Below are 23,802 nucleotides of genomic sequence, written 5' to 3'. Positions count from 1 at the left end.
CCAGTGTGGATACTATCTCTAGCCTTTAACCCAGTGTGGATACTATCTCTAGCCTTTAACCCAGTGTGGACACTATCTCTAGCCTTTAACCCAGTGTGGATACTATCTCTAGCCTTTAACCCAGTGTGGACACTATCTCTAGCCTTTAACCCAGTGTGGACACTATCTCTAGCCTTTAACCCAGTGTGGATACTGCCTGAAATTCATGGCTTTTGGTTTGGACACGTTCCAAGCCAATATGGCGTGTGGATGATGAAAGCAACTGGGACCTCTGATCTCTGTTTGATACATGTGTCATGTTACCATTAGCTGTGACCCTGCTGCTGTGGGATGGCATTGGTCCCCTCCGCTCTGACAGAAACACTTCTATCTCTAGAGCCCCCTAGACAAAGGCTATTGGCTGAACAAAATCATTAAGCCTGAACTTTAGAGACACATCATCTTTCTTCCTGCAATGCAATGGAACATAGTCAGAGTGTGCCCTAAAAATGTGTCTCCTTCAGTTCGAAAACTTATTACAGGTTCACAGTAGAAAGACACTGGTGACTACAGAGGGCTTCCTCACTGCAGGGGTTCGCATTGAAGTAAGTTTCAGAATTGAAGACCATATTCTGACTACTTTAAAATGGGATGCCTTGATGATATTTAGGGACCTGGCTCAAACAAGAGTACAGATTTCGCCCAACTCGATATTATCATCAGGTAGCTTGTCAAAAACTGCTTTAAAAATAAGCCGTTCAAAATAGATCCTTTTCTTTTGATTCGCTACATCAATAAGGTAATCATCCAGAGAAGAAAAAAAAGAGAAAAAAAAAATCACATTTCCCTCATTGACTTACCATTCTGTTGGGGAAGGTGCTGAAGTCCTTCACCATGATCTGTCTGAGCATATCAGGGTCAGCTACCACCACCACGGGCCTCCTGCCTAGATAATATCTGGAGAGACATACAGGACATCATACAGGACAGCTTGAGAAGCCAGACACACACGTGTGCATCATACACACATGAGATGGGTATGTATCACATGTGAGACGAGAGTGTAGCACTTTCATTGTGCCATGGGTTGTTTGGAGAAAAATACTCTTGACTTGTGCATGGGTTAGACTCCTTGGTCCCTGTTTCAAGACGGGTCGGGTGGGTTGCCGACATTGCCGCTGACCCCTGGCCGCTGACTTTGCGTGTGTATATGCATGCATTCACACACAAAAATACACAGAAGAAAGCATGCACAGACACACGCAAACACACACACAGCTGTAGGGCAAAATCTATAAATAACAGGATGCCAATCAAAAGTTGTGATCATCACAGAGGATGTGAGGCCTGGGGAGGAATATAAGTCGCAGCGTAAAACACACCCACACACCTTAGACATGTGACCTGTTGAGGTGTCTATACTGAAGGAGAGTCTCACAATGGAAGTTTAACACAACCCTCACTACCTGCCATGGGCTTGACAGAACACAGGCTGTAAATGAGTTAGGGATTTGTTTGTATTCTACAGTACCACTCTTTATTGTTCTAGTCTCGTCGTTACTCTCAGAATTGCTTCAGTCCACTGCAATGTTAGCCAGGAGACACTGACTAACCGGTCAGTCAGTCCTATCTCACCTTGTTTCTTACCCACAACAGTGGAGGCTCCTCAGAGGAGGAAAGGGAAGACCATCATTCTCAGTGAATTTCATAAAAACAAAAATAGTGAAACATAAAAAAATATATCCTTATTAGTAAATAAATTCACGCCACCAAATAATTGATTAAAACACACTGTTTTGCAATAAAACAGGATGCACCTGAGCTCAATTTTGAGTCTCAGAGCAAATGGTCTGAATACTTATCAATCTTTTTAAAAATGTATTTATACATTTGCAAACCTGTTTACGCCTTGTCATTATGGGGTATTATGTGGAGATTGATGGGGAAAACATTTAATGTAATACATTTTAGAATAAGGCTGTAATGTAACAAAATATGGAAAAAGTGAACGGGTCTGAATACTTTCCGAATGCCCTGTATATAGGAGATACAGGACTTATAGGACTTGTAGGATTCTTCACAAAGCTGAGAGGAGGGCTAATAACTGGTGTTATAAAGCTGAGGTTAAAAGGAGAAAGGAGAAGATCCTCTCTCACAGCAGCTCCATCTTGTTAAGTACCGTCTCTGGGTGCCACTAAAAGAGGGTAGTCTAGAGAAGATGCTGCCCTTGTCTTGTCCCCAGTCCCAAGGCTAATGTAACTACACATTTACCAGTGTAGCAGGGTTAAAATAATACGGGGTAAAGGTCTGGCAGTATCAGAGGGGAGATTCTGACCCCCTTTTAAAACAGTCGGTCATTAACACTCCATGTGTCTGTTTATGAGTGCACCTGTCACACTGGACAGGTAATGGTTTTGTTGTCTGGCCCAGAAGGTGTGTGTTAGTGTGTTTTGTCATATCTAAATGTGAAGACTGTAATTTTATCAAATCAGTTCTCAGTTCGAAAATAATTGCATTGTATATATTTACGCCCATATGTTGTTGTTGTCTTCTCTGTTGGAATCGCCGGTCCGTCTGCTGGAGAGTCAGTTCATCAGAGAGTCTCTGGTTAACTTCCCCAGAAGTCACAATGTCCTCTCTGTTGGAATCGCCGGTCCGTCTGCTGGAGAGTCAGTTCATCAGAGAGTCTCTGGTTAACTTCCCCAGAAGTCACAATGTCCTCTCTGTTGAAATCGCCGGTCCGTCTGCTGGAGAGTCAGTTCATCAGAGAGTCTCTGGTTAACTTCCCCAGAAGTCACAATGTCCTCTCTGTTGAAATCGCCGGTCCGTCTGCTGGAGAGTCAGTTCATGAGAGAGTCTCTGGTTAACTTCCCCAGAAGTCACAATGTCCTGTCTGTTGGAATCGCCGGTCTGTCTGCTGGAGAGTCAGTTCATCAGAGAGTCTCTGGTTAACTTCCCCAGAAGTCACAATGTCTTTCGTAGTTTTCGCTTTCGCAGCAGCTCTGGATAGTGTCTGTTGTAATGGATATGTCAGGCGTACAGATGGTCAGGCGTACAGTGGTTGTCGGTATTCTCATACTAGACTTACGTAATTTCCAGCTGCAGACTAGTCTAGGATTTACTCTTATTCTGTAGTGATCGATAGTCTCAGAGTTGAACCATTTCCAGCCTATTTTATGACCGTCATAAAACAGCCGACTTCCCACTCTCCCCCTCTACAAGAGAGAGCACGCTGTAGAGTGGACCCACTGTAATCTGATCCTTCAGATTGTCGCAGGAGAGTTATGACAATTTGTATAGTTTCATCATCAACCGGTGGTTGTGGCAAAATCATTACTATACAAATACATTAATGCAGAGGGAACCTTATTACATTTGTGTGTTTGTAAAGTTATGATGTAGTCTCACCTATAGAGATGCTATTACATTTTATTCTAACTCCTAACGATATACCTTATCCTGATATTGTGAGGTACTGCTGTATTTAATTATCCAAACTAAATTAAAAGCACACATATTTCTGCCTCATGGTGAATTTTGCTAGCAGAGAAACTTATTTCATTTTTTTGCTTTTGTAGATTGTCCATTAGGTATCTTACATGCTGACCACACTGCTCACGTTGCGTGTGTGCACACTCATTGCAAAATAAATGTACACACACGTTATTCAATAATTAATCCAAACTGCTAGCGCGCATCAAACAGAGTCTGCCTAGCCAGGAGCTAAAATATAACTTGGTTCCACCTCTCCCATGTCTTCATTGGTTTTTAGGCGAAAATATACCCAAGTGGAGATTGAAATATGATCTGAGGTCCACACTCCAGTCCAATTGGTGGTGGTAAGGCACCTTAAAGTTAATTGCCAACCTCCATATAAAGTCCACAGAAGAAGAAGATGAAGAAGAAGAGATTACTAGAAACTAATTAGATTTTCCCTTTTGTCTGTGGATTAATTGTCGGAGTGGAGAACACGATTTTGTGTCACTCAAAATGGATGAAAATTCTACAAAGTGCATTTCAGGTAAAATAACAACCCAATGTTAATATCCCAGGACAAATTAGCTAGCAACAGCAAGCTAGCTAGCTAAATGCATGTTTCATGTGTTTCGACCTGTCCCCAAATGAATATAGTTGGTTCAGAGTTTGTTTTGATATTTCAACCTGCATGTGTGGGGGGACAAAATCAACATGCGCGCATGCCCGGTCTAGACACCATGTTATGTATACTGTATTTTATATTATTTCTGATATGAAAAATAAAGAAACTTTGAAAGATTTATCTCTAACAACCACTGAATGCTTTCAACTTTGATAAAATGATAGGGGAGGAGTGTTCTGAGAGACGACGGGGGTTCAATAAATGTGCCATGAGCCTCTTTCTCTTTTCTTTTTGAAAACCACGTATCATGCTAGTGGACAACTCTTACTGAAGGCTGTAGTAATGCCTTTTGGCATATATCCACGCATTCTGACGTAATGTCTCTTTTCTGGTCTAGGCACGAAATCTAGCCGTGGCAAACCCAATTTTCCCTGCCCTACTCCTACACTCTTATTTATTTTTCTCAAATACACACAAACTCAGTAGCCTATTCCCTTTGATGTGCTATTTAGAAAGAAATCTGCCGTCCATAAGCAGGCCTGCATAATCAACCCAGAGATAATCTAGCAGCACATCTAGATTAGATCAACTTTATTATCCCACCAGGGGGAAATTCGTTTGGTCATGTGCCTAAAAAGACAAAATACATAAAAACACAGAATACACAAAATTAATATGAAAATGCAATAGGCCACATATTTACAGTAAGTGAAGTACGTATTTACTGTACAATCCTTTCACCGAGTCGACTAGATGATAAATCTGTTAATGTGCCTTTGAGCAAGACACTTAACTCTAATTGCTTCTGTAAATTGCTCTGTATAAGACTGTCTGCTAAATTACTAAAACTGTAAAAATATCTGTTCATCCTGAGCTTCTTCTGAAGAAGTATACTTGCCCTAGTCTGGTTGCTGCTACGACTGAGATTTGAGTGAAGGGGATGTTGTCACGTTCTGACCATATTTCTTTTGTGTTTTCTTTGTTTTATTGTTGGTCAGGGCGTGAGCTGAGTGGGCATTCTATGTTTTGTGTTTCTATCTTGGGTTTGTTGTTTGGCCTGATATGGTTCTCAATCAGAGGCAGGTGTTTGTCATTGTTTCTGATTGGGAACCATATTTAGGTAGCCTGTTTTGTGTTGGGTTTTGTGGGTGGTTGTCTTCTGTCTTTGTGTCTATGCACCAGATAGGACTGTTTCGGTTTTACATTTGTTGTTTTGTATTTTGTAGTGTTCTCATTTATCGTCTATATTAAACATGTTGAACACTAACCACGCTGTATTTTGGTCCTCCTCTCCTTCAACGGAAGAAAACCGTTACAGATGTGTACTGTCCTGTAATATTTTGTCTAGTTTTTGGAGGACAAGTTTTGTGTACAGCCTGTTGGCTGATTCTTGGTCTATACCACTTCTTGGTCTATTCCCGCCGTCTTGATCAAGCGCTGCAGCTCTATTTGGTCTTGAACTTGCAAGTTTCCAAACATGTATCAAACCAAAGGACCGGACACTGTAGGACAGATTTATAAAACAGCTGAAAGATATGGCAATCAACATTAAAATGGTTCAGTTTGCGAAAATAATTAAAATCTCTCTTGTAGTTTCTTTGCCTTTGCAAGGGCACACACAGTTATTGTGTTTCAGGTTATTGTCTATCTTGATTCCTATGTATTTATATATGTGTTCACTCGATCTACTGATTCCCTGTTGATCTTAGGGGGGTAATGCATTGGAATAAGCCTACCAGGATCTCATGGTGTTGCTTTCCATTAGTCTGGTCCCAGATCAGTTTGTGATGTCTTGTCAAACACCATTATTTGGCAAGACATGGACAAGCAGATCTGGGACCATGATAACTTTTCAACAGCTTCACTGATACTTCTAACACATACAGTCGGAAGTTTACATACACTTAGGTTGGAGTTAATAAAAATAGTTTGGCAACTACTCCACAAATTTCTTATTAACAAACTAGAGTTTTGGCAAGTCGGTTTGGAAATCTACTGCAATTTTTTCCAACAATTGTTTACAGACAGATTATTTCACTTATAATTCACTGTATCACAATTCCAATTCACAATTACACACACAAAGCTGATTGTGCCTGGAAAATTCCAGAAAATGATATCATGGCTTTAGAAGCGTCTGATAGGCTAAATTACATCATTTGAGTCAATTGGAGGTGTGACTGTGGATGTATTTTAAGGCCTACCTTCAAACTCAGTGCCTCTTTGCTTGACATCATGGGAAAATCAAAAGAAATCAGCCAAGAACCTCAGAAAAAATAGCAGACCTCCACAAGTCTGGTTCATCCTTGGGAGTAATTTCCAAATGCCCGAAGGTACCATGTTCATCTGTACAAACAATAGTACGCAAGTATAAACACCATGGGACCACGCAGCCATCGTACCGCTCAGGAAGGAGACACATTCTGTCTCCTAAAGATGAACGTACTGTGGTGTGAAAAGTGCAAATCAATCAGAGAACAACAGCAAAGGACCTTGTGAAGATGCTGGAGGAAACAGTTACAAAAGTATCTATATACACAGTAAAACAGAGTCCTATATCGACATAACCTGAAAGGGCGCTCAGCAAGGAAGAAGCCACTGCTCCAAAATCACCAGAAAAAAGCCAGACAATGGTTTGCAACTACACATGGGGACAAAGATCGTACTTTTTTGAGAAATGTCCTCTGGTCTGATGAAACAACAATAGAACTGTTTGGCCATAATGACCATCATTATGTTTGGAGGAAAAAGGCGGAGGCTTGCAAGCCGAAGAACGCCATCCCAACCGTGAAGCACGGGTGTAACGCTCGTCCTCTTCTTCTGACGAGGAGTAAGAGATATCGGACCAATTTCCAGCGTGGTAAGTGTCCATTTTAATATGTAAAACTGAGCACTACAAAATACAAAATAACAAAGTGAAAGAACAAATGAAAATCGAAACAATCCCGTATGGTGCAAACACAGACACAGGAAACATATCACCCACAACTCAAAAGTGAAACCAGGCTACCTAAGTATGGTTCTCAATCAGGGACAACGATTGACAGCTGCCTCTGATTGAGAACCATACCAGGCCAAACACAGAAATCCCAAAACATAGAAAAAGGAACATAGAAAACCCACCCAACTCACGACCTGACCATACCAAAACAAAGACATAACAACAGAACTAAGGTCAGAACCTGACAACGGGGGTGGCAGCATCATGTTGTGGGGGTGCTTTACTGCAGGAGGGACTGGTGCACTTCACAAAATAGATGATATCATGAGGACGGAAAATGATGTGGATATATTGAAGCAACATCTCAAGACATCAGTCAAGAAGTTAAAGCTTGGTTGCAAATGGGTCTTCCAAATGGGACAATGACCCCAAGCATACTTCCAGAGGTTTGAACAAAATGGATTAAGGACAACAAAGTCAAGGTATTGGAGTGGCCATCACAAAGCCCTGACCTCAATCCTATAGAACATTTGTGGGCAGAACTGAAAAAGCATGTGCGAGCAAGGAGGCCTACAAACCTGACTCAGTTACACCAGCTCTGTCAGGACGAATGAGCCAAAATTCACCCAACTTACTGTGGGAAGCTTGTGGAAAGCTACCCGAAACGTTTGACCAAAGTTAAACAATTCAAAGGCAATGCTACCAAATACTAATTGAGTGTATGTAAACATCTGACCCACTGGGAATGTGATTAAATAAATAAAAGCTGAAATAAATCACTCTCTACTATTATTCTGACATTTCACATACTTAAAATAAAGTGGTGATCCTAACTGACCTAAGACAGGGAATTTTTACTAGGATTAAATGTCAGGAAAACTGTGAAAAACTGAGTTAAAAATGTATTTGGCTAAGGTATATGTAAACTTCCGAATTCACCTGTATGTCTATCAGAGGTTGTGTCAGATGCTGGATGAGACAAGTCAAATAGAGTGTCCTATAGTGACTTGGGTTTGGTGTGATGTAAATGCAGTGTCAGTCAGTCACTTACCCACATACTCTCCCATACTTGTGAATCAGGTCTGTGTGAACACCGAAAAAGCCCTGAAAAGAAAGATTAGAAAGAATTAGAAAGGAACCTTAGAACCAACTGAGATTTGATATAATTTCAAATGTTATATGAGAGGATATCCATTCTCTCTGCTACAATGAAATACTGTGAGTTAAAGATACCTGTTGGTATCTGATTGATATTTGCTCAATACGCACTTTCCATTGTCTTAGCTACTTGCGTTAACTTCACAGCCACCACAAGAACACCCCAGCAGTACACGGCGACAGCTGCATTGATTTGACTCTTCCATTCCTGTGTTAGAGCTAAGACTGACACATCACTGACAACTTAATAAAGGGGCTCGAACACTGTACTGAACATACCATCTGTGACCAACACTAAAAGGTACTGTTACTGCAAAGGGTGTGTGTGTGCAGAGATAGAGTGTGTGTGTGTGTGTGTGTGTGTGAGAGAGAGAGAGAAAAGTATGTGAGTGTGTCCTTAAAAACACACTCTCCTTGAACTGTATGTTTCTCGACACAAACTAATAGTTTCATCTGAACCAACTACCATGGGAAAGCTGTCTTTCATCTTCTTCCAGTTGACTCCTTTGCAATCGTCAACAGAACTAACAAAAAGCTTCACCGACTGACAAAGGAGGTGTGATGACGAAGGTTTCAGCTCTACCGTGCATTGATCTTTAGTATTGATCTGCTCCAACAGTTCCAGTCACAAGGCCTGTGTGTGTGTGTGTGTGTGTGTGTGTGTGTGTGTGTGTGTGTGTGTGTGTGTGTGTGTGTGTGTGTGTGTGTGTGTGTGTGTGTGTGTGTGTGTGCGTGCGTGCGTGCGTGTGCGCGTGTGTGCGTGCGTGTGAGCGAGTGTGTGCGTGCGTGCGTGCGCGTGCGTGTGAGAGCTTAACTCATCGCAGCTCTGTAATACAAAACATCAGCCACTGTAACTTTAGACTCAGAGCATTCAATTGATTTCACATCAATCTGTGGAATGAATCTATGGTGTGTAGCTGAGCGACGGTCTTAAAAGCCACATTTAATTCAATTGGCAATTTCTCGGACAAATAAATCAAATAAAATGTTAATGGTCACATACACATGTTTAACAGATCTTATTGCAGGTGTAGAGAAATGCTTATGTTCCTAGCTCCAACAGGACTGTAATATCTAACAATATAAAACAATACACGCAAATGTAAAAAGTAAAAGAATGGAATTAAGAAATCTGGAAATATTAGGACGAGCAATGTCATAGTCCAGAATAGAAATATATATGTACAGTATGTGATGGGATGTGTAGACATTATGGACAGTATGTGGATAGAATATATAGTAACTGAAGAATATGTGGATAGAATAGTATATGTACAGCAATAAAATAGGATAGGCCTTGACAAGAATACAGTATATACATATGAAATGTAAAACAGTATGTATACATTCTTAAAGTGAGATAAACAACTGTCCTGACTCCAGAGTGGTAGAAATCCATCAATAGAGCCCAGGGCTGTATTAATAAAGCCTATTAGAGTATGAGTGCTGATGTTGGACCACATTTGCCTTTTTGGTCATAATGAATAAGTGTGTAGACAAGCGGGGGGCTGATCACCGGCCCAGTGCAGGTAGCCTAGTGGTTAGAGCATCGGGCCAGTAATTGAAAGGTTGCTAGATCGAATCCCTGACCTGACAAGGTACAAATCTGTCGTTCTGCCCCTGAACAAGGCAGTTAGGGCATCATTGTAAATAAGAATTTGTTCTTAAATGACTTGCCTAGTTAAATAAAGGTTACATTTAAAAAATATATATTATTTGTCCTACTGTAAGAGCCCGATCTTATTTGTTATGAGTTAAAACCACCCAACCAGTGGAATGTTGAAGATGGTGTAAAATGTGTTGTGGCGATACTCCATTAAATCTGCACCAGAGCTAAGGGAGAGGGAGTAAGAAGACGAACACGTAATAGTATTTTGTTCTCAGTATGGGGTCTCAGCATCATTTGTATACAGTACACTGCTAGTATGGCACTAAAAGCTTACAGCAGAGCTTAAATTGTATTTAATGTTTTATCAAAGACTCCCCAAAGCAGAATACTTGTCTAATTCAGCATACTCATCCCAAAGTAACCTATAATAGCTTCCCAGCAGTCATGAATCTGTATTCACATGTCGACCAATGGTTTGACCCTTAGTGTGTGTGTGTGTGTGTGTGTCTACTGCAGTGTGTATCATCTGTGTATCCTGCCACCATGTCTGTGTACTCTAGTTACTCTCAGCACGTGCCGTATGTGCTGCAGCACCCTGTGTTCTGTCCTCTGAGGGGATAAAGGTTTCTTTGTGATGGCTAGCCAGGCTATAAAAGGGAACCTGTGTGACAGACAGTGAAGCCGTTAACTAGGGGATTGATGTGCCTGATTAAATATACTGTAGGCACCAACACACACAAACACATGCGCACGTGCAGGCACACAACACACAAATGTAATAAGTGCAGCGCCACCTCTCATCTCACTATGCCTGACGAGTGACAATATTACCACCGAAGGAGTAAAGCTTTAGAGTAAGGGGTAAGGTGTCAAGTGGACTACTAAATATTTTCATGAAGGATCTCTCTGTACTTTGCTCCGTACATCTTCGATCCTGACTAGTCTCCAAGTCCCTGCCGCTGAAAAACATCCCCACAGAATTATGCTGCCACCACCATGCTTCACTGTAGGGATGCTATTGGCCAGGTGATGAGCGGGGCCTAGTTTCCTCCAGATGTGACTCATGGCATTCAGGCCAAAGTGTCCAATCTTGGTTTCCTCAGACCAGAAAATCTTGTTTCTCATGGTCTGAGAGTCCTTTAGGTGCTTTTTGGCAAACTCCAAACGTGCTGTCATGTGCCTTTTACTGTGGATTGGCTTCCATCTGGCCACTCTACCATAAAGGCGTGATTGGTGGAGTGCTGCAGAGATGGTTGTCCTTCTGGAAGGTTCTCCCATCTCCACAGAAGAACTCTGGAACTCGGTCAGAGTGACCATCGGGTTCTTGGTAACCTTCCTGACCTAAGCCATTCTCCCTCGATTGCTCAGTTTGGCTGGGCGGCCAGCTCTTGGAAGAGTCTTGGTGGTTCCAAACTTCTGCCATTTAAGAATGATGGAGGCCACTGTGTACTTGGGGACCATCAAAGCTGCAAAAATGTTTTGGTACCCTACCGCAGATTTGTTCCTCGACACAATCCTGTCTCGGAACTCTACGGACAATTCCTTCCACCTCATGGCTTGGTTTTTGCTCTGACATGCACTGTCAACTGTGGACCTCATATAGACAGGTTGGTGTGTGCCTTTCCAAATCATGTCCAATCAATTGAATTTACCACAGGTGAACTCCAATTAAGTTGTAGAAACATCTCAAGGATGATCAATGGTAACAGGATACACCTGAATTTTGAGTCTCATAGCAAAGAGTCTGAATACCTATGTAAATAAGGTATTTCTGCTTTTTACTTTTAATACATTTGCAAAATATTCTAAAAACCTGTTTTCGCTTTGTCATGATTGGGTATTGTGTGTAGATTGATGAGAAAAATGTTTCATTTAATCAATTTTAGAACGTAACGTGCCGGACGGACGTCCGTCTGTCTGTCTAACAGACAGACAGAATGTTCCTCAACCCTCATCAACCCTTCTGTCTGATCTGAATAGTGGTCTGTTGGCTCACAAAGGGAAACTTGTCCCGTTAAGGTGCTTATAGAAAGCACTGGGCTCATTGATATTCAAAGCGACAGAGCAGCCCACAGAATGGCTGCAGCCCTGGCATTCCTGCAGTCTGGGCTCCCATGGAGGAGTGGTTGGTACAGAGCGCTGGTGTGTGCCCGAAGGAGTGCCCCCTTCATGGTGCTGCACACTGCACCAGTCCAAACTGTCTCAAACTGTCTCCATTCATCCATTTCTCTGTCCTTATTCCCAGCCCCTCCCTCTACCTCTCTTACTCTATTTTTCTCTCTCCCCCAGTCTTTTTATTACTGCAGAGATTGTCGCATGCCAATACCGGCTCCTCACCCACACAGTTTAGCTTAATGTTGGTACCACAGAGAGGAGCGAAGCCGGAGATGAGCGGGTCACCGACAGAGGCAGACTCTATCAAGTCCAGGATAGTGTATGTGTGTGTGTGTGTGTGTGTGTGTGTGAGACAACGCAACACAGAACATTTGGAAGTTTGTCCTATCAAATCAAATTGTATTTGTCACATGCGCCGAATACAACAGGTCCTGACTTACAAGCCCTTAAGCAACAATGCAGTTTTAAGAAAATACCTAAAAAAAAGTAAGAGACAAGAATAACAAATGATTAAAGAGCAGCAGTAAATAAAAATACAGAGTCAATGTGCAGGGGCACCGGAGTCAAGGTAATTGAGGTAGTATGTACATGTAGGTAGAGTTATTATGACTATGCATAGATAATAACAGAGAGTAGCAGCAGCGTAGAAGGATGGGGGGTGGGGGGGTTGGGCAATGCAAATAGTCTGTGTAGGCATTTTATTAGCTGTTCAGGAGTCTTATGGCTTGGGGGTAGAAGCTATTTAGGAGCCTCTTTGACCTAGACTTGGCGCTCCGGCACCACTTGCCATGCGATATCAGAGAGAACAGTCTATGACTAGGGTGGCTGTAGTCTTTGAAATTTTTTAAGGCCTTCCTCTGATGCCGCCTAGTATAGAGGTCATGGATGGCAGGAAGCTTGGCCCAAGTGATGTACTGGGCCACACGCACTACCCTCTGTAGTGCCTTGCGGTCAGAGGCCGAGCAGTTTCCATACCAGGCAGTGATGCAAACCGGTCAGGATGCTCTCGATGGTGTCGCTGTAAAACCTTTTGAGGATCTGAGGACTCATGCCAAATCTTTTCTCCTGAGGGGGAATAGGTTTTGTCGTGCCCTCTTCACAACTGTCTTGGTGTGCTTGGACTATGTTAGTTTGTTGGTGATATGGACGCCAAGGAACTTGAAGCTCTCAACCTGCTCCACTACAGCCCCGTCGATGAGAATGGGGGCATGCCTGGTCCTCCTTTTCCTGTAGTCCACAATCATCTCCTTTGTCTTGATCACGTTCAGGAAGAGGTTGTTGTCCTTGCACCACACGGTCAGGTCTCTGACCTTCTCCTTATAGGCTGTCTCAACATTGTTGGTGATCAGGCATACCACTGTTGTGTCATCAACAAACTTAATGATGGTGTTGGAGTCATACCTGGCCGTGCAGTCAAGAGTGAACAGGGAGTACAGGACGGGACTGTGCACGCACCCCTGAGGGGCCCCCGTGTTGAGGATAAGCGTGGCAGATGTGTTGTTACCTCCCCTTACCACCTGGGGGCAGCCCGTCAGGAAGTCCAGGATCCAGTTGCAAAGGGAGGTGTTTAGTCCCAGGGTCCTTAGCTTAGTGATGAGCTTTGAGGGCACTATGGTGAACACTGAGCTGTAGTCAATGAATAGCATTCTCACATAGGTCTTCCTTCTATCCAGGTGGGAAAGGGCAGTGTGGAATGGAGATTGCGTCATCTATGGATCTGTTGGTGCGGTATGCAAATTGGAATGGGTCTAGGGTTTATGGGATAATGGTGTTGCTGTGAGCCATGACCAGCCTTTCAAAGAATTTCATGGTTACAGATGTGAGTGTTACGGGTCGGTAGTCATTTGGGCAGGTTACCTTAGTGTTCTTGGGCACAGGGACTATGGTGGTCTGATTGAAATATGTTGGTATTACAGACTCAGACAGGGAGAGGTTGAAAATGTCAGTGAAGACACTTGCCAGTTTGCCAGCGCATGCTCGGAGTACACATCCTGGTAATCCACCTGGCCCTGCGGCCTTGTGAATGTTGACCTGTTTCAAGGTCTTACTCACATCGGCTGCGGAGAGCGTGATCACACAGTCGCCCGGAACAACTGATGCTCTCATGCATGTTTCCGTGTTACCTGCCTTGAAGAGAGCATAGAAGTTATTTAGCTCGTCTGGTAGGCTTGTGTCACTGGGCAGCTCTTGGCTGTGCTTCCCTTTGTAGTCTGTAATAGTTTGCAGGCCCTGCCACATTCGACGAGAGTCGGAGCCAGTGTAGTACGATGCAATCTTAGTCCTGTATTGACGCTTTGCCTGTTTGATGGTACGTCTGAGAGCATAGCAGGATTTCATATAAGCTTCCGGGTTAGAGTCCCGCACATTGATAGCAGCAACTCTACCCTTTAACTCAGTGCGAATGTTGCCTGTAATTCATAGATTCTGGTTGGGTTATGTACATACAGTCACTGTGGGGACAATGTCCTCGATGCACTTATTGATAAAGCCAGTGACTGATGTGGTGTACTCCTCAATGCATTCGGAAGAATCCCGGAACATATTCCAGTCTGTGCTAGCTAAACAGTCCTGTAGTTTAGCATCTGCTTCATCTGATCACTTTTTTATAGACCGACTCACTGGTGCTTCCTGCTTACATTTTAGCTTGTAAACAGGAATCAGGAGGATAGAATTATGGTCAGATTTGCCAAATGGAGGACGAGGGAGAGCTTTGTATGCGTCTCTGTGTGTGGAGTAAAGGTGGTCTAGAATTGTTTTCCCTCTGGTTGCACGTTTAATATGTTGATAGAAATGAGGTAAAACTGATTTAAGATTCCCTGCATTAAAGTCCCTGGCCACTAGGAGCGCCGCCTCTGGATGAGCGGTTTCCTGTTTGCTTATGGCAGTATACAGCTCATTGAGTGCGGTTTTAGTGCCAGCATTGGTCTATGGTGGTATGTAAACAGCTACGAAAAATACAGAACAAAACTCTCTAGGTAGATCGAGTATCTCATGATAAGCTGTAGACCACACTATCTCAGGTGAGCTTAACATCAAGACTTTCTTAGATACCGTGCACCAGCTGTTGTTTTCATAAATGCATATGCCCCTGCCCCGTGTCTTACCAGACACTGCTGCTCTGTCCTGCGGATAGTGTATAACCTGCCAGCTGTATGTTCTTAATGTTGTCATTCAGCCACAACCTGGTGAAACATAAGATATCACAGTTTTGAATGTCCCGTTGGTAGGATAAACGTGCTTTCAGTTGGTCCCATTTATTTTCCAGCGATTGAACGTTAGCTGGCAGGATGGAGGGCAAAGGCAGATTAGCCACTCATCGCCTGATCCTCACAAGGCACCCTGATCTCCTTCTCAAGCGAATAACGGGGATCTGGGCCTGGTCAGGTGTCTGTATTATATCCCTCCCATCCGACTCATTCAAGAAGAACTCTTCGTCCAGTTTGAGGTGAGCAATCGCAGTTCTGATGTCCAGAAGCTCTTTTTGGTCATAAGAGACGGTAGCAGCAACATTATGTCCAAAACAAGTTGCGAACAACGTGAAAAAACAAACAAAATAGCGCGTTCCCCTCCGGCGCCATCACAGAAAAATATATATAAATAAAAAACAATTTAAATTAAAATGAAAAATTGTACAAGATTTTTTTTTCTAATATTCAGATTTCCTCATACTACTGCGGCGGGAGTATAAACCTTAATTTGTGTTTGGGAATACAGCAGGAAGGCTTTGGGATACACTGAAATAGCACCCTATTCTCTACCTAGTGCACACATTTCTACAAGGGCTCTGGTAGAGAATAGACTGCCATTTTGGACAGACCCTTGGTAATAGGGAGAGATAGACACTCCTCTCTCTATCTATTCACCATGGAGAGGTGCTGGTTCCACCCAGAGAGACTGCACTGCAGTGTCCTCTACTTTAGCCTGACCTTGGGAGTCATGGAGAGATGCTGGCCCGGGTAGAGACTGAACCATGCCATTAAATGTGTGGGGGTTTGACTCTCATAGCTCTCAATCTCCAATAATGTATGCCCTGTAACACTAGCTCTCTCTGGCTGGCTAATATGTTGTGTTGTGTTGTGTTGTGTTGAGGGGCCAGAGAGGGGGGAGGTGCCATCTTTGAAGGAGGCACATGAGGGGTGGTGGTGGTGGTGGGTGAGCCTCTATATCAGTGTCTTGGGTATTAGAGAGGATCAACTGGCCAGCAAGCCAGCAATAAGAGCTCTACCAAGGGAGATGTAGCAGGGGAGTGCTGGGTGGGGAGCAGCCACCCTGTACGTCAGACGTCTCAGAGATCCTCCAAAAAGATCCACCTTACCCAGCGCCCTTTCTGTGTGACTCACCCCCTCCTGCCTCTCTCTCCACTGAGATGGCACTGTGGCTGACAGGACTGCCACCACTGTAGCTCCTGGTGGGCAGTGACTCTGTTGTCACAGGGACTGGCACAGACGTCAATTTCATGATGAAAACAGACTAAATGTCAATGACATGTGCTGGGTGTGTTGGACACAGGGACGCCACGCCAGTGAAACACATGTGCATGCGTACAAATTCATCCATATTACGTATGATCATGGACTTAAACCAAATCTCATACATTCAGTACCAGTCAAAAGTTTGGACACACCTACATATTCAAGGGTTTTTCGTTTTCATTTTTACAATATTTTATATTTGAGATTCTTCAAAGTAGCCACCCTTTGTCTTGATGACAACTTTGCACACTCTTGGCATTTTCTCAACCAGTTAACCTCTTGAAACTCTGGGGGCGCTATATCATTTTTGGATAAAAAGACGTGCCCGTTTTAAGCGCAATATTTTGTCACAAAAAGATGCTCGACTATGCATATAATTGGTAGCTTTGGAAAGAAAACACTCTGACGTTTCCAGAACTGCAAAGATATTTTCTGTGCGTGCCCTAGAACGTGAGCTACAGGCAAAACCAAGATGAAACGGCATCCAGGAAATTAGCAGGATTTTTGAGGCTCCGTTTTCCATTGTCTCCTTATATGGCTGTGAATGCGAGAGGAATGAGTCTGCCCTTTCTGTCGTTTCCCCAAGGTGTCTGCAGCATTGTGACGTATTTGTAGGCATATCATTGGAAGATTGACCATAAGAGACCACATTTACCAGGTGTCCGCCCGGTGTCCTGCGCCGAAATTGGTGCGCAAACCTCAGCTGCAAGTATTTTTCCATGGAATTCAGAGAAGAAAGCAGGCTTCCACAAACGATATATCAATGAAGAGATATGTGAAAAAACACCTTGAGGATTGATTCCAAACAACGTTTGCCATGTTTCGGTCGATATTATGGAGTTAATTCGGAAAAAGTTTGACGTTGTTGGTGACTGAATTTTCGGTTCGTTTCGGTAGCCAAATGTGATGTACAAAACGGAGCGATTTCTCATACACAAAGATGCTTTCAGGAAAAACTGAACATTTGCTATGTAACTGAGAGTCTCCTCATTGAAAACATCCGAAGCTCTTCAAAGGTAAATGATTTTATTTATTTGGTTATCTGGTTTTTGTGAAAATGTTGCGTGCTAAATGCTACTCAAAATGCTAAGCTAGCTTAGCATACTCTTACACAAATTAGTGAATAGCTATGGTTCAAAAGCATATTTTGAAAATCTGAGATGACAGTGTTGTTAAGAAAAGGCTAAGCTTTAGAGCAGGCACATTATTTTCATTTTACGTTGCGTTATGCTAATGAGCCTGAGGCTTTATTCACGATCCCGGATCCGGGATGGGGAGTTTCAAGAGGTTTTAACAGATACAAGTACATCTGTGGAATTTCTTTCCCTCTTAATGTGTTTGAGCCAATCATTTGTGTTGTGACAAAGTAGGGGTGGTATACAGAAGATAACCCTATTTGGTAAAAGACCAAGTCCATATTATGGCAAGAACAGCTCAAATAAGCAAAGAGATATGACTGTCCATAACATTAAGACATGAAGATCAGTCAATCCGGGCAGAAGAACTGTGAAAGTTTCTTGAAGAGCAGTCGCAAAAACCAAGCGCAATGATGAAACTGGCTCTCATGAGGACCGCGACAGGAAAGGAAGACCCAGAGTTACGTCTGCCGCAGAGGATAACTTCATTAAAGTTAACTGCAGCCCAAATAGATGCTTCACAGAGTTCAAGTAAAAGACACATCTCAACATCAACTGTTCAGAGGAGACTGCGTGAATCAGGCCTTCATGGTCGAATTACTGCAAAGAAACCACTACTAAAGGACACCAATAAGAATAAGAGTCTTGCTATAGCCACGAAACACGAGCAATGGACAATGGTCTGATGAATCCAAATTTGAGATTTTTGGTTCCAACCGCTGTGTCTATGTGAGACGCCGAGTAGGTGAACGGATGATTTCCAGATGGGTGGTTCCCACCGTGAAGCATGGAGGAGGAGGTGTGTTGCTGTGGGGGTACTTTGTTGGTAACACTGTCAGTGATTTATTTAGAATTATATAATTTATTATAATGGTTTCAGTTGAGTTGGACCACAGAGTGAAGGAAAAGCAGTCAACAAGTGCTCAGCATATGTGGGAACTCCTTCAAGACTGATGGAAAAGCATTCCTCATGAAGCTGGTTGGGAGAATGGCAAATGTGTGCAAAGCTGTCATCAAGTCAAAGGGTGTCTACTTTGAATAATATAAAATATAAAATATATTTAGATTTGTTTAACACTTTTTTGGTTACTATAAGATTCCATGTGTGTTATTTCATAGTTTTGATATCTTCACTATTATTCTACAATGTATAAAATAGTAAAAATAAAGGAAAACCCTTGAATGAGTAGGCGTGTCCAAAGTTGACTGTTTAACACTTTTCTGGTTTCTAGATTTTTATTTTTATTTAAACTTTATTTAACCATGTAGCCCAGTTGAGAACAAGTTCTCATTTACAACTGCGACCTGTCCAAGATGAAGCAAAGCAGTGCAACAAAAAACAACACAGAGTTACACATGGGATAAACAAAAGTACAGTCAAAAACACAATAGAAAAATCTATATACAGTCTGTGCAAATGGAATGATTCCATATCTGTTATTTCATTGTTTTCAAATCAAATCAAATGTTATTGGTCACATACACATGGTTAGCAGATGTTAATACGAGTGTAGCGAAATGCTTGTCCTTCTCGTTCCGACAGTGCAGTAATATCTAACAAATAATCTAACAATTTCCCAACAACTACCTAATACACACAAATCTAAAGGGGTGAATGAGAATACGTACATATGGGTGATGGCCTAGCGGCATAGGCAAGGTGCAATAGATGGCATAAAATACAATACATACATATGATATGAGTAATGTAAGATATGTAAACATTATTAATGTGGCATTATTTAAAGTGGCATTGTTTAAAGTGACTAGTGATCCATTTATTAAAGTGTCCAGTGATTGGATCTCAACGAAGGCAGCAACCTCTCTTGAGTTAGTGATTGCTGTTTAGCAGTCTGATGGCCTTGAGATAGAAGCTGTTTTTCAGTGTCTCGGTTTCAGCTTTGATCCACCTGTACTGACCTCACCTTCTGGATGGTAGTGGTGTGAACAGGCAGTGGCTCGGGTGGTTGTTGTCCTTGATGATCTTTTTGGCCTTCTTGTGACATCGGGTGCTGTAGGTGTCATGGAGGGCAGGTAGTTTGCCCCCGGTGATGCGTTGTGCAGACAGCACCTCCCTCTTAAGAGCCTTGCTGTTGAGGGCTGTGCAATTGCCGTACGAGGCTGTGATACAGCCCGACAGGATGCTCTCAATTGTGCATCTGTAAAAGTTTTTCATGGTTTTGGGTGACAAGCCAAATTTCTTCAGCCTTCTGAGGCGCAACCACACTGTCTGTGTGGGTGGACCATTTCAGTTTGTCTGTGATGTGTAAGCAGAGGAACTTAAAACTTTCCACCTTCTCCACTGCTGTCCCTTCGATGTGGACAGGGGGATGTTCCCTCTGATGGTTCCTGTCCACGATCATCTCCTTTGTTTTGTTGATGTTGAGTGAGAGGTTGTTATCCTGACACCACACTCCGAGGGCCCTCACCTCCTCCCTGTAGGCTGTCTTGTTGTTGTTGGTAATCAAGCCCACTACTGTTGTGTCATCTGTAAACTTGATGATTGAGCTGGAGGCGAGCATGGCCACGCGGTCGTGGGTAAACAGGGAGTACAGGAGGGGGCTGAGCACGCACCCTTGTGGGGCCCCAGTGTTGAGGGTCTGCGAAGTGGAGATGTTGTTTCCTACCTTCACCACCTGGGGGGCGGCCCATCAGAAAGTCCAGGACCCAATTGCACAGGGCGGGCTTGAGACCCAGGGCCTCCAGCTTGATGATGAGCTTGGAGGGTACTATGGTGTTGAAGGCTGAGCTGTAGTCAATGAACAGCATTCTTACATCTCTTGTCCAGATGGGATAGGGCAGTGTGCAGTGTGATGGCGATTGCATCGTCTGTGGACCTGTTGCGGCGGTATGCAAACTGAAGTGGGTCTAGGGTGGCCGGTAAGGTTGAGGTGATATGATCCTTGACTAGTCTCTCAAAGCACTTCATGATGACAGAAGTGAGTGTTACGGGGAGGTAGTTATTTAGTTAATTTATCTTTGCCTTCTTGGGTACAGGAACACTTGTGGCCATCTTGAAGCACATGGGGACAGCAGACTGGGATAGGGAGCGATTAAATATGTCCGTAAACATACCAGCCAGCTAGTCTGTGCATGCTCTGAGAACGTGGCTAGGGATGTTATCTGGGCCAGCAGCCCTGCGATGGTTAACATGTTTAAATGTTTTACTGACGTCGGTCACGGAGAAGGGGGTGCAGTCCTTGTTAGTGGGCCGTGATGGTGGCACTGTATTATCCTCAGAGCGGGAAAAGGTGTTTAGTTTGTCTGGAAGCGCAATGTCGGTGTACGTGACGTGGCTGGTTTTCTTTTTGAAGTCCGTGGTTTCCTGTAGACCCTGCCACATACGTCTCGTGTCTGAGCCGTTGAATTGTGATTCCACTTTGTCCCTGTACCAGCACTTCGCTTGTTTGATTGCCTTGAGGAGGGAATAACTACATTGATTATATTCAGCCATATTCCCAGACCTCTTTCCATGGTGAAATGCGTTGGTTCGCATTTTCAGTTTTGCGTGAATGCCGCCATCCACCATGGTTTCTGGTTAGGGTACGTTTTAATAGTCACAGTGGGTACAACATATCCAATGCACTTCTTTATAAACTCATGCACTGAGTCAGTGTATAATATTGATGTGATTATCTGAGGCTGACCAGAACATATTCCAGGGCACGTGATCAAAACATTCTTGAAGCGCGGATTCCGATTGGTCAAACCAGCGTTGAAAGGTTCTACTCACCGGTACATCATTTTTTAGTTTCTGCCTATAAGACAGTAGGAGCAAGATGGCATTGTGGTTGGATTTGCCGAAGGGAGGGCGGGGGAGGGCTTTGTATGCATCGCGGAAGTTAGAGTAGCAGCGATCGAGTGTATTACCCCCGCAGGTAGTGCAATCAATATGCTGACAGAATGTAGGTAGCCTTGTTCTCCAATTTGTCTTGTTAAAATCCCCAACTACAATAAATACAGCCTCAGGATATATGGTTTCCAGTTTACATAGAGTCCAGTGTAGTTCCTTGAGGGCCGTCTTGGTGTCTGCTTGAGGGAGAATGTACACAGCTGTGACGATAACTGATGAGAATTCTCCTTGTAGACAATTGTGCCGGCATTTGATTGTAAGGAATTCTAGGTCGGGTGAGCACTTGAGTTCCTGTATGTTGTTATGATTACACCATGAGACATTGATCATGAAACATACACCCCTGCTCTTCCTCTTCCCAGAGAGATGTTTATCTCTGTCAGCACTATGCATGGAGAAGCCCGGTGGCTGAACCGATTCCGACAACATATCCCGAGAGAGCCATGTTTCCGTGAAACAGAGAATGTTACTATCGCTGATGTCTCTCTGGAAGGCAACCCTTGCTCGAATTTCATCTACCTTGTTGTCAAGAGACTGGACATTGGCGATTAGTACACTCGGGAGCAATGGGCAATGTGCACGTCTTCGGAGTCTGACCAGAAGAGCGCTCTGTCTGCCCCTTCTGTGGTGCTGTTGTTTTGGGAAGGCTTTTGGAATTAGATCCATTGGCCTTCAGGAAAGTCGTATTCCTGGTTGTAATGTTGGTAAGTTGACGTCGCTCTGATATCCAATAGTTCTTCCCGGCTGTATGTAGTAAGACTTATGATTCTGGGGTAACAATGTAAGAAATAATACATACAAAAACTAAATACTGAATAGTTTCCTAAGTACTCGAAGCGAGGCGAACATCTCTGTCGGCGCCATCTTAGGCACATTTTGATGTCTTCACTATTATTCTACAATGTAGAAAATTTTACAAATAAAGAAAAACCCTTGAATGAGTAAGTGTGTCCAAACATTTGACTGGTACTGTACATACATACAAAGACACACACTCTCTCTTGTTGTTGTGTTTGATGTGAGTGTGGCATGCAGAAGAGGGTCAGAGGATTCTACGAGAGAAGATGGCTCTTTGTGTCTGCAGATCTGAGTCTCAGCACTGACACACATTATCGAAGCAGCTTCAGCATCCCCCTGCTTCATCTGGGGACTCTCCCCTGCCACCGGACAGACAGTGTAATTATGCAAGGCACTGAAGGCAGAGCTGCCTGCATACTTTACCACCTCAGCCCTTAGCCTGACACTGCAGTTCCGCTGAGAGGGACATCAAGGGCACTGACTATTGTGTAATAGTCTAAAGCCAGGCTACAGAGCATTGGGTCCTGAATTTGAGAATCAAGCTTACTCGAGTCTTATCCCTGAATGTCACTGATTGCAAAATAAGGCCAAGTAGGAAGAAGTAGGACGTAGGAAGAATAAATAAAAAATGACTGATGGAGAGAAGAGATAAAGAAAGAAAGAGATAGCTGTCCTCGTAAAAGACCAGTAAAGCTAGCTGCAGTGATAATGACAGGGGACACAGCCCACCCTGCCTGCCTGCCCCACTGAAGATTATTGACCGCTGAATCTCATAAAGATATGTCCTGCAGAGAAGCATCTGCATGTCACCACACCATACCATGGGCAATAATTACACATTGCATTTAAAGGCATTGTCTTGTAACTGGAATAGACGTCAAACTGAATGGCAAGCATAAGGGAAAGCATCATCTCTAGCCTCTTACTGCGTTATAATGTATTTGTCTCCTTTTGGTATTGTACTTGTTGATATCTATACAGTTGGTACTATATAGTTAACCTTTGTGAGTAAACTCAAGGCATGACTACTTTGATCTACACATTCCAGAATTAATGTAGGCCTAAATGTCAGTAAATCATGTACATTTTTGGAAAATACCATAGAGATAGTTACAGGACTCAACTTTGGTACAACCTGTTGCAGCATGAACATTTCCATTGAGGTCTTTCACCATTTTAAAGTAGTCAACTGGGTGGGGATTCCTATGGGTTGGGAGAAATTAGTGAATTATCAGAGCATTGTCTTTGAATTGAGTGACATGGTTTGTAAATGGCTTTAAGCTATATCACTGCCATCTAGTGGCCACAATAAATTAATGACAAGATTTAGTTCCCGAATCCAGCACTGCAGGTGGCGGTAAATCACCTATATTAGCTTTAAACTTTTTTCAAACACAAATGAAGTAAAAAAATGCACTACTTTATAAATGTTGTCAAAGATGCAATGATGGCACAGATACAAAGATGAGACCTCTTTCCATCTGTCAATCTGTCTATGGAAAATACTGGTATACCTGTTCAACATCTCTGGTGTCTTTGTTGTAGGGGTGGGCAGAATGGAGAGTGAGATAAAATATCATCATATTGAATCAGTTATATTGAGCCCTCCCACTCACTGCTTTACATTTTACATTATATATTC

The 23,802-nt window shown here is 43.1% G+C and overlaps 1 protein-coding gene across 3 annotated transcripts in view; it reads right to left on the bottom strand.

Annotated features, from left to right (window-relative positions):
- LOC135509167 (thromboxane-A synthase-like) overlaps nt 1–23,802 on the bottom strand; it is a 128,094-nt gene that overhangs the window by 70,496 nt on the left and 33,796 nt on the right. For 2 of the 3 annotated variants that reach the window (XM_064929594.1, XM_064929593.1), the window contains exons 4-5: nt 8,071–8,123; nt 840–936 (exon numbers count right to left, since the gene is read on the bottom strand). In XM_064929594.1, the coding sequence (XP_064785666.1) occupies nt 840–936; nt 8,071–8,123 (150 nt within the window). Of the gene's footprint in view, nt 1–839; nt 937–2,508; nt 3,132–8,070; nt 8,124–23,802 lie in introns of those variants that run through there. The other variant, XM_064929595.1, reaches the window with a different exon arrangement.

The sequence above is a fragment of the Oncorhynchus masou genome, chromosome 22, assembly GCF_036934945.1.
Source record: "Oncorhynchus masou masou isolate Uvic2021 chromosome 22, UVic_Omas_1.1, whole genome shotgun sequence".
In the NCBI taxonomy this organism is placed as follows: domain Eukaryota; kingdom Metazoa; phylum Chordata; class Actinopteri; order Salmoniformes; family Salmonidae; genus Oncorhynchus; species Oncorhynchus masou.
This window is presented reverse-complemented; position numbering and strand designations above follow the sequence as displayed.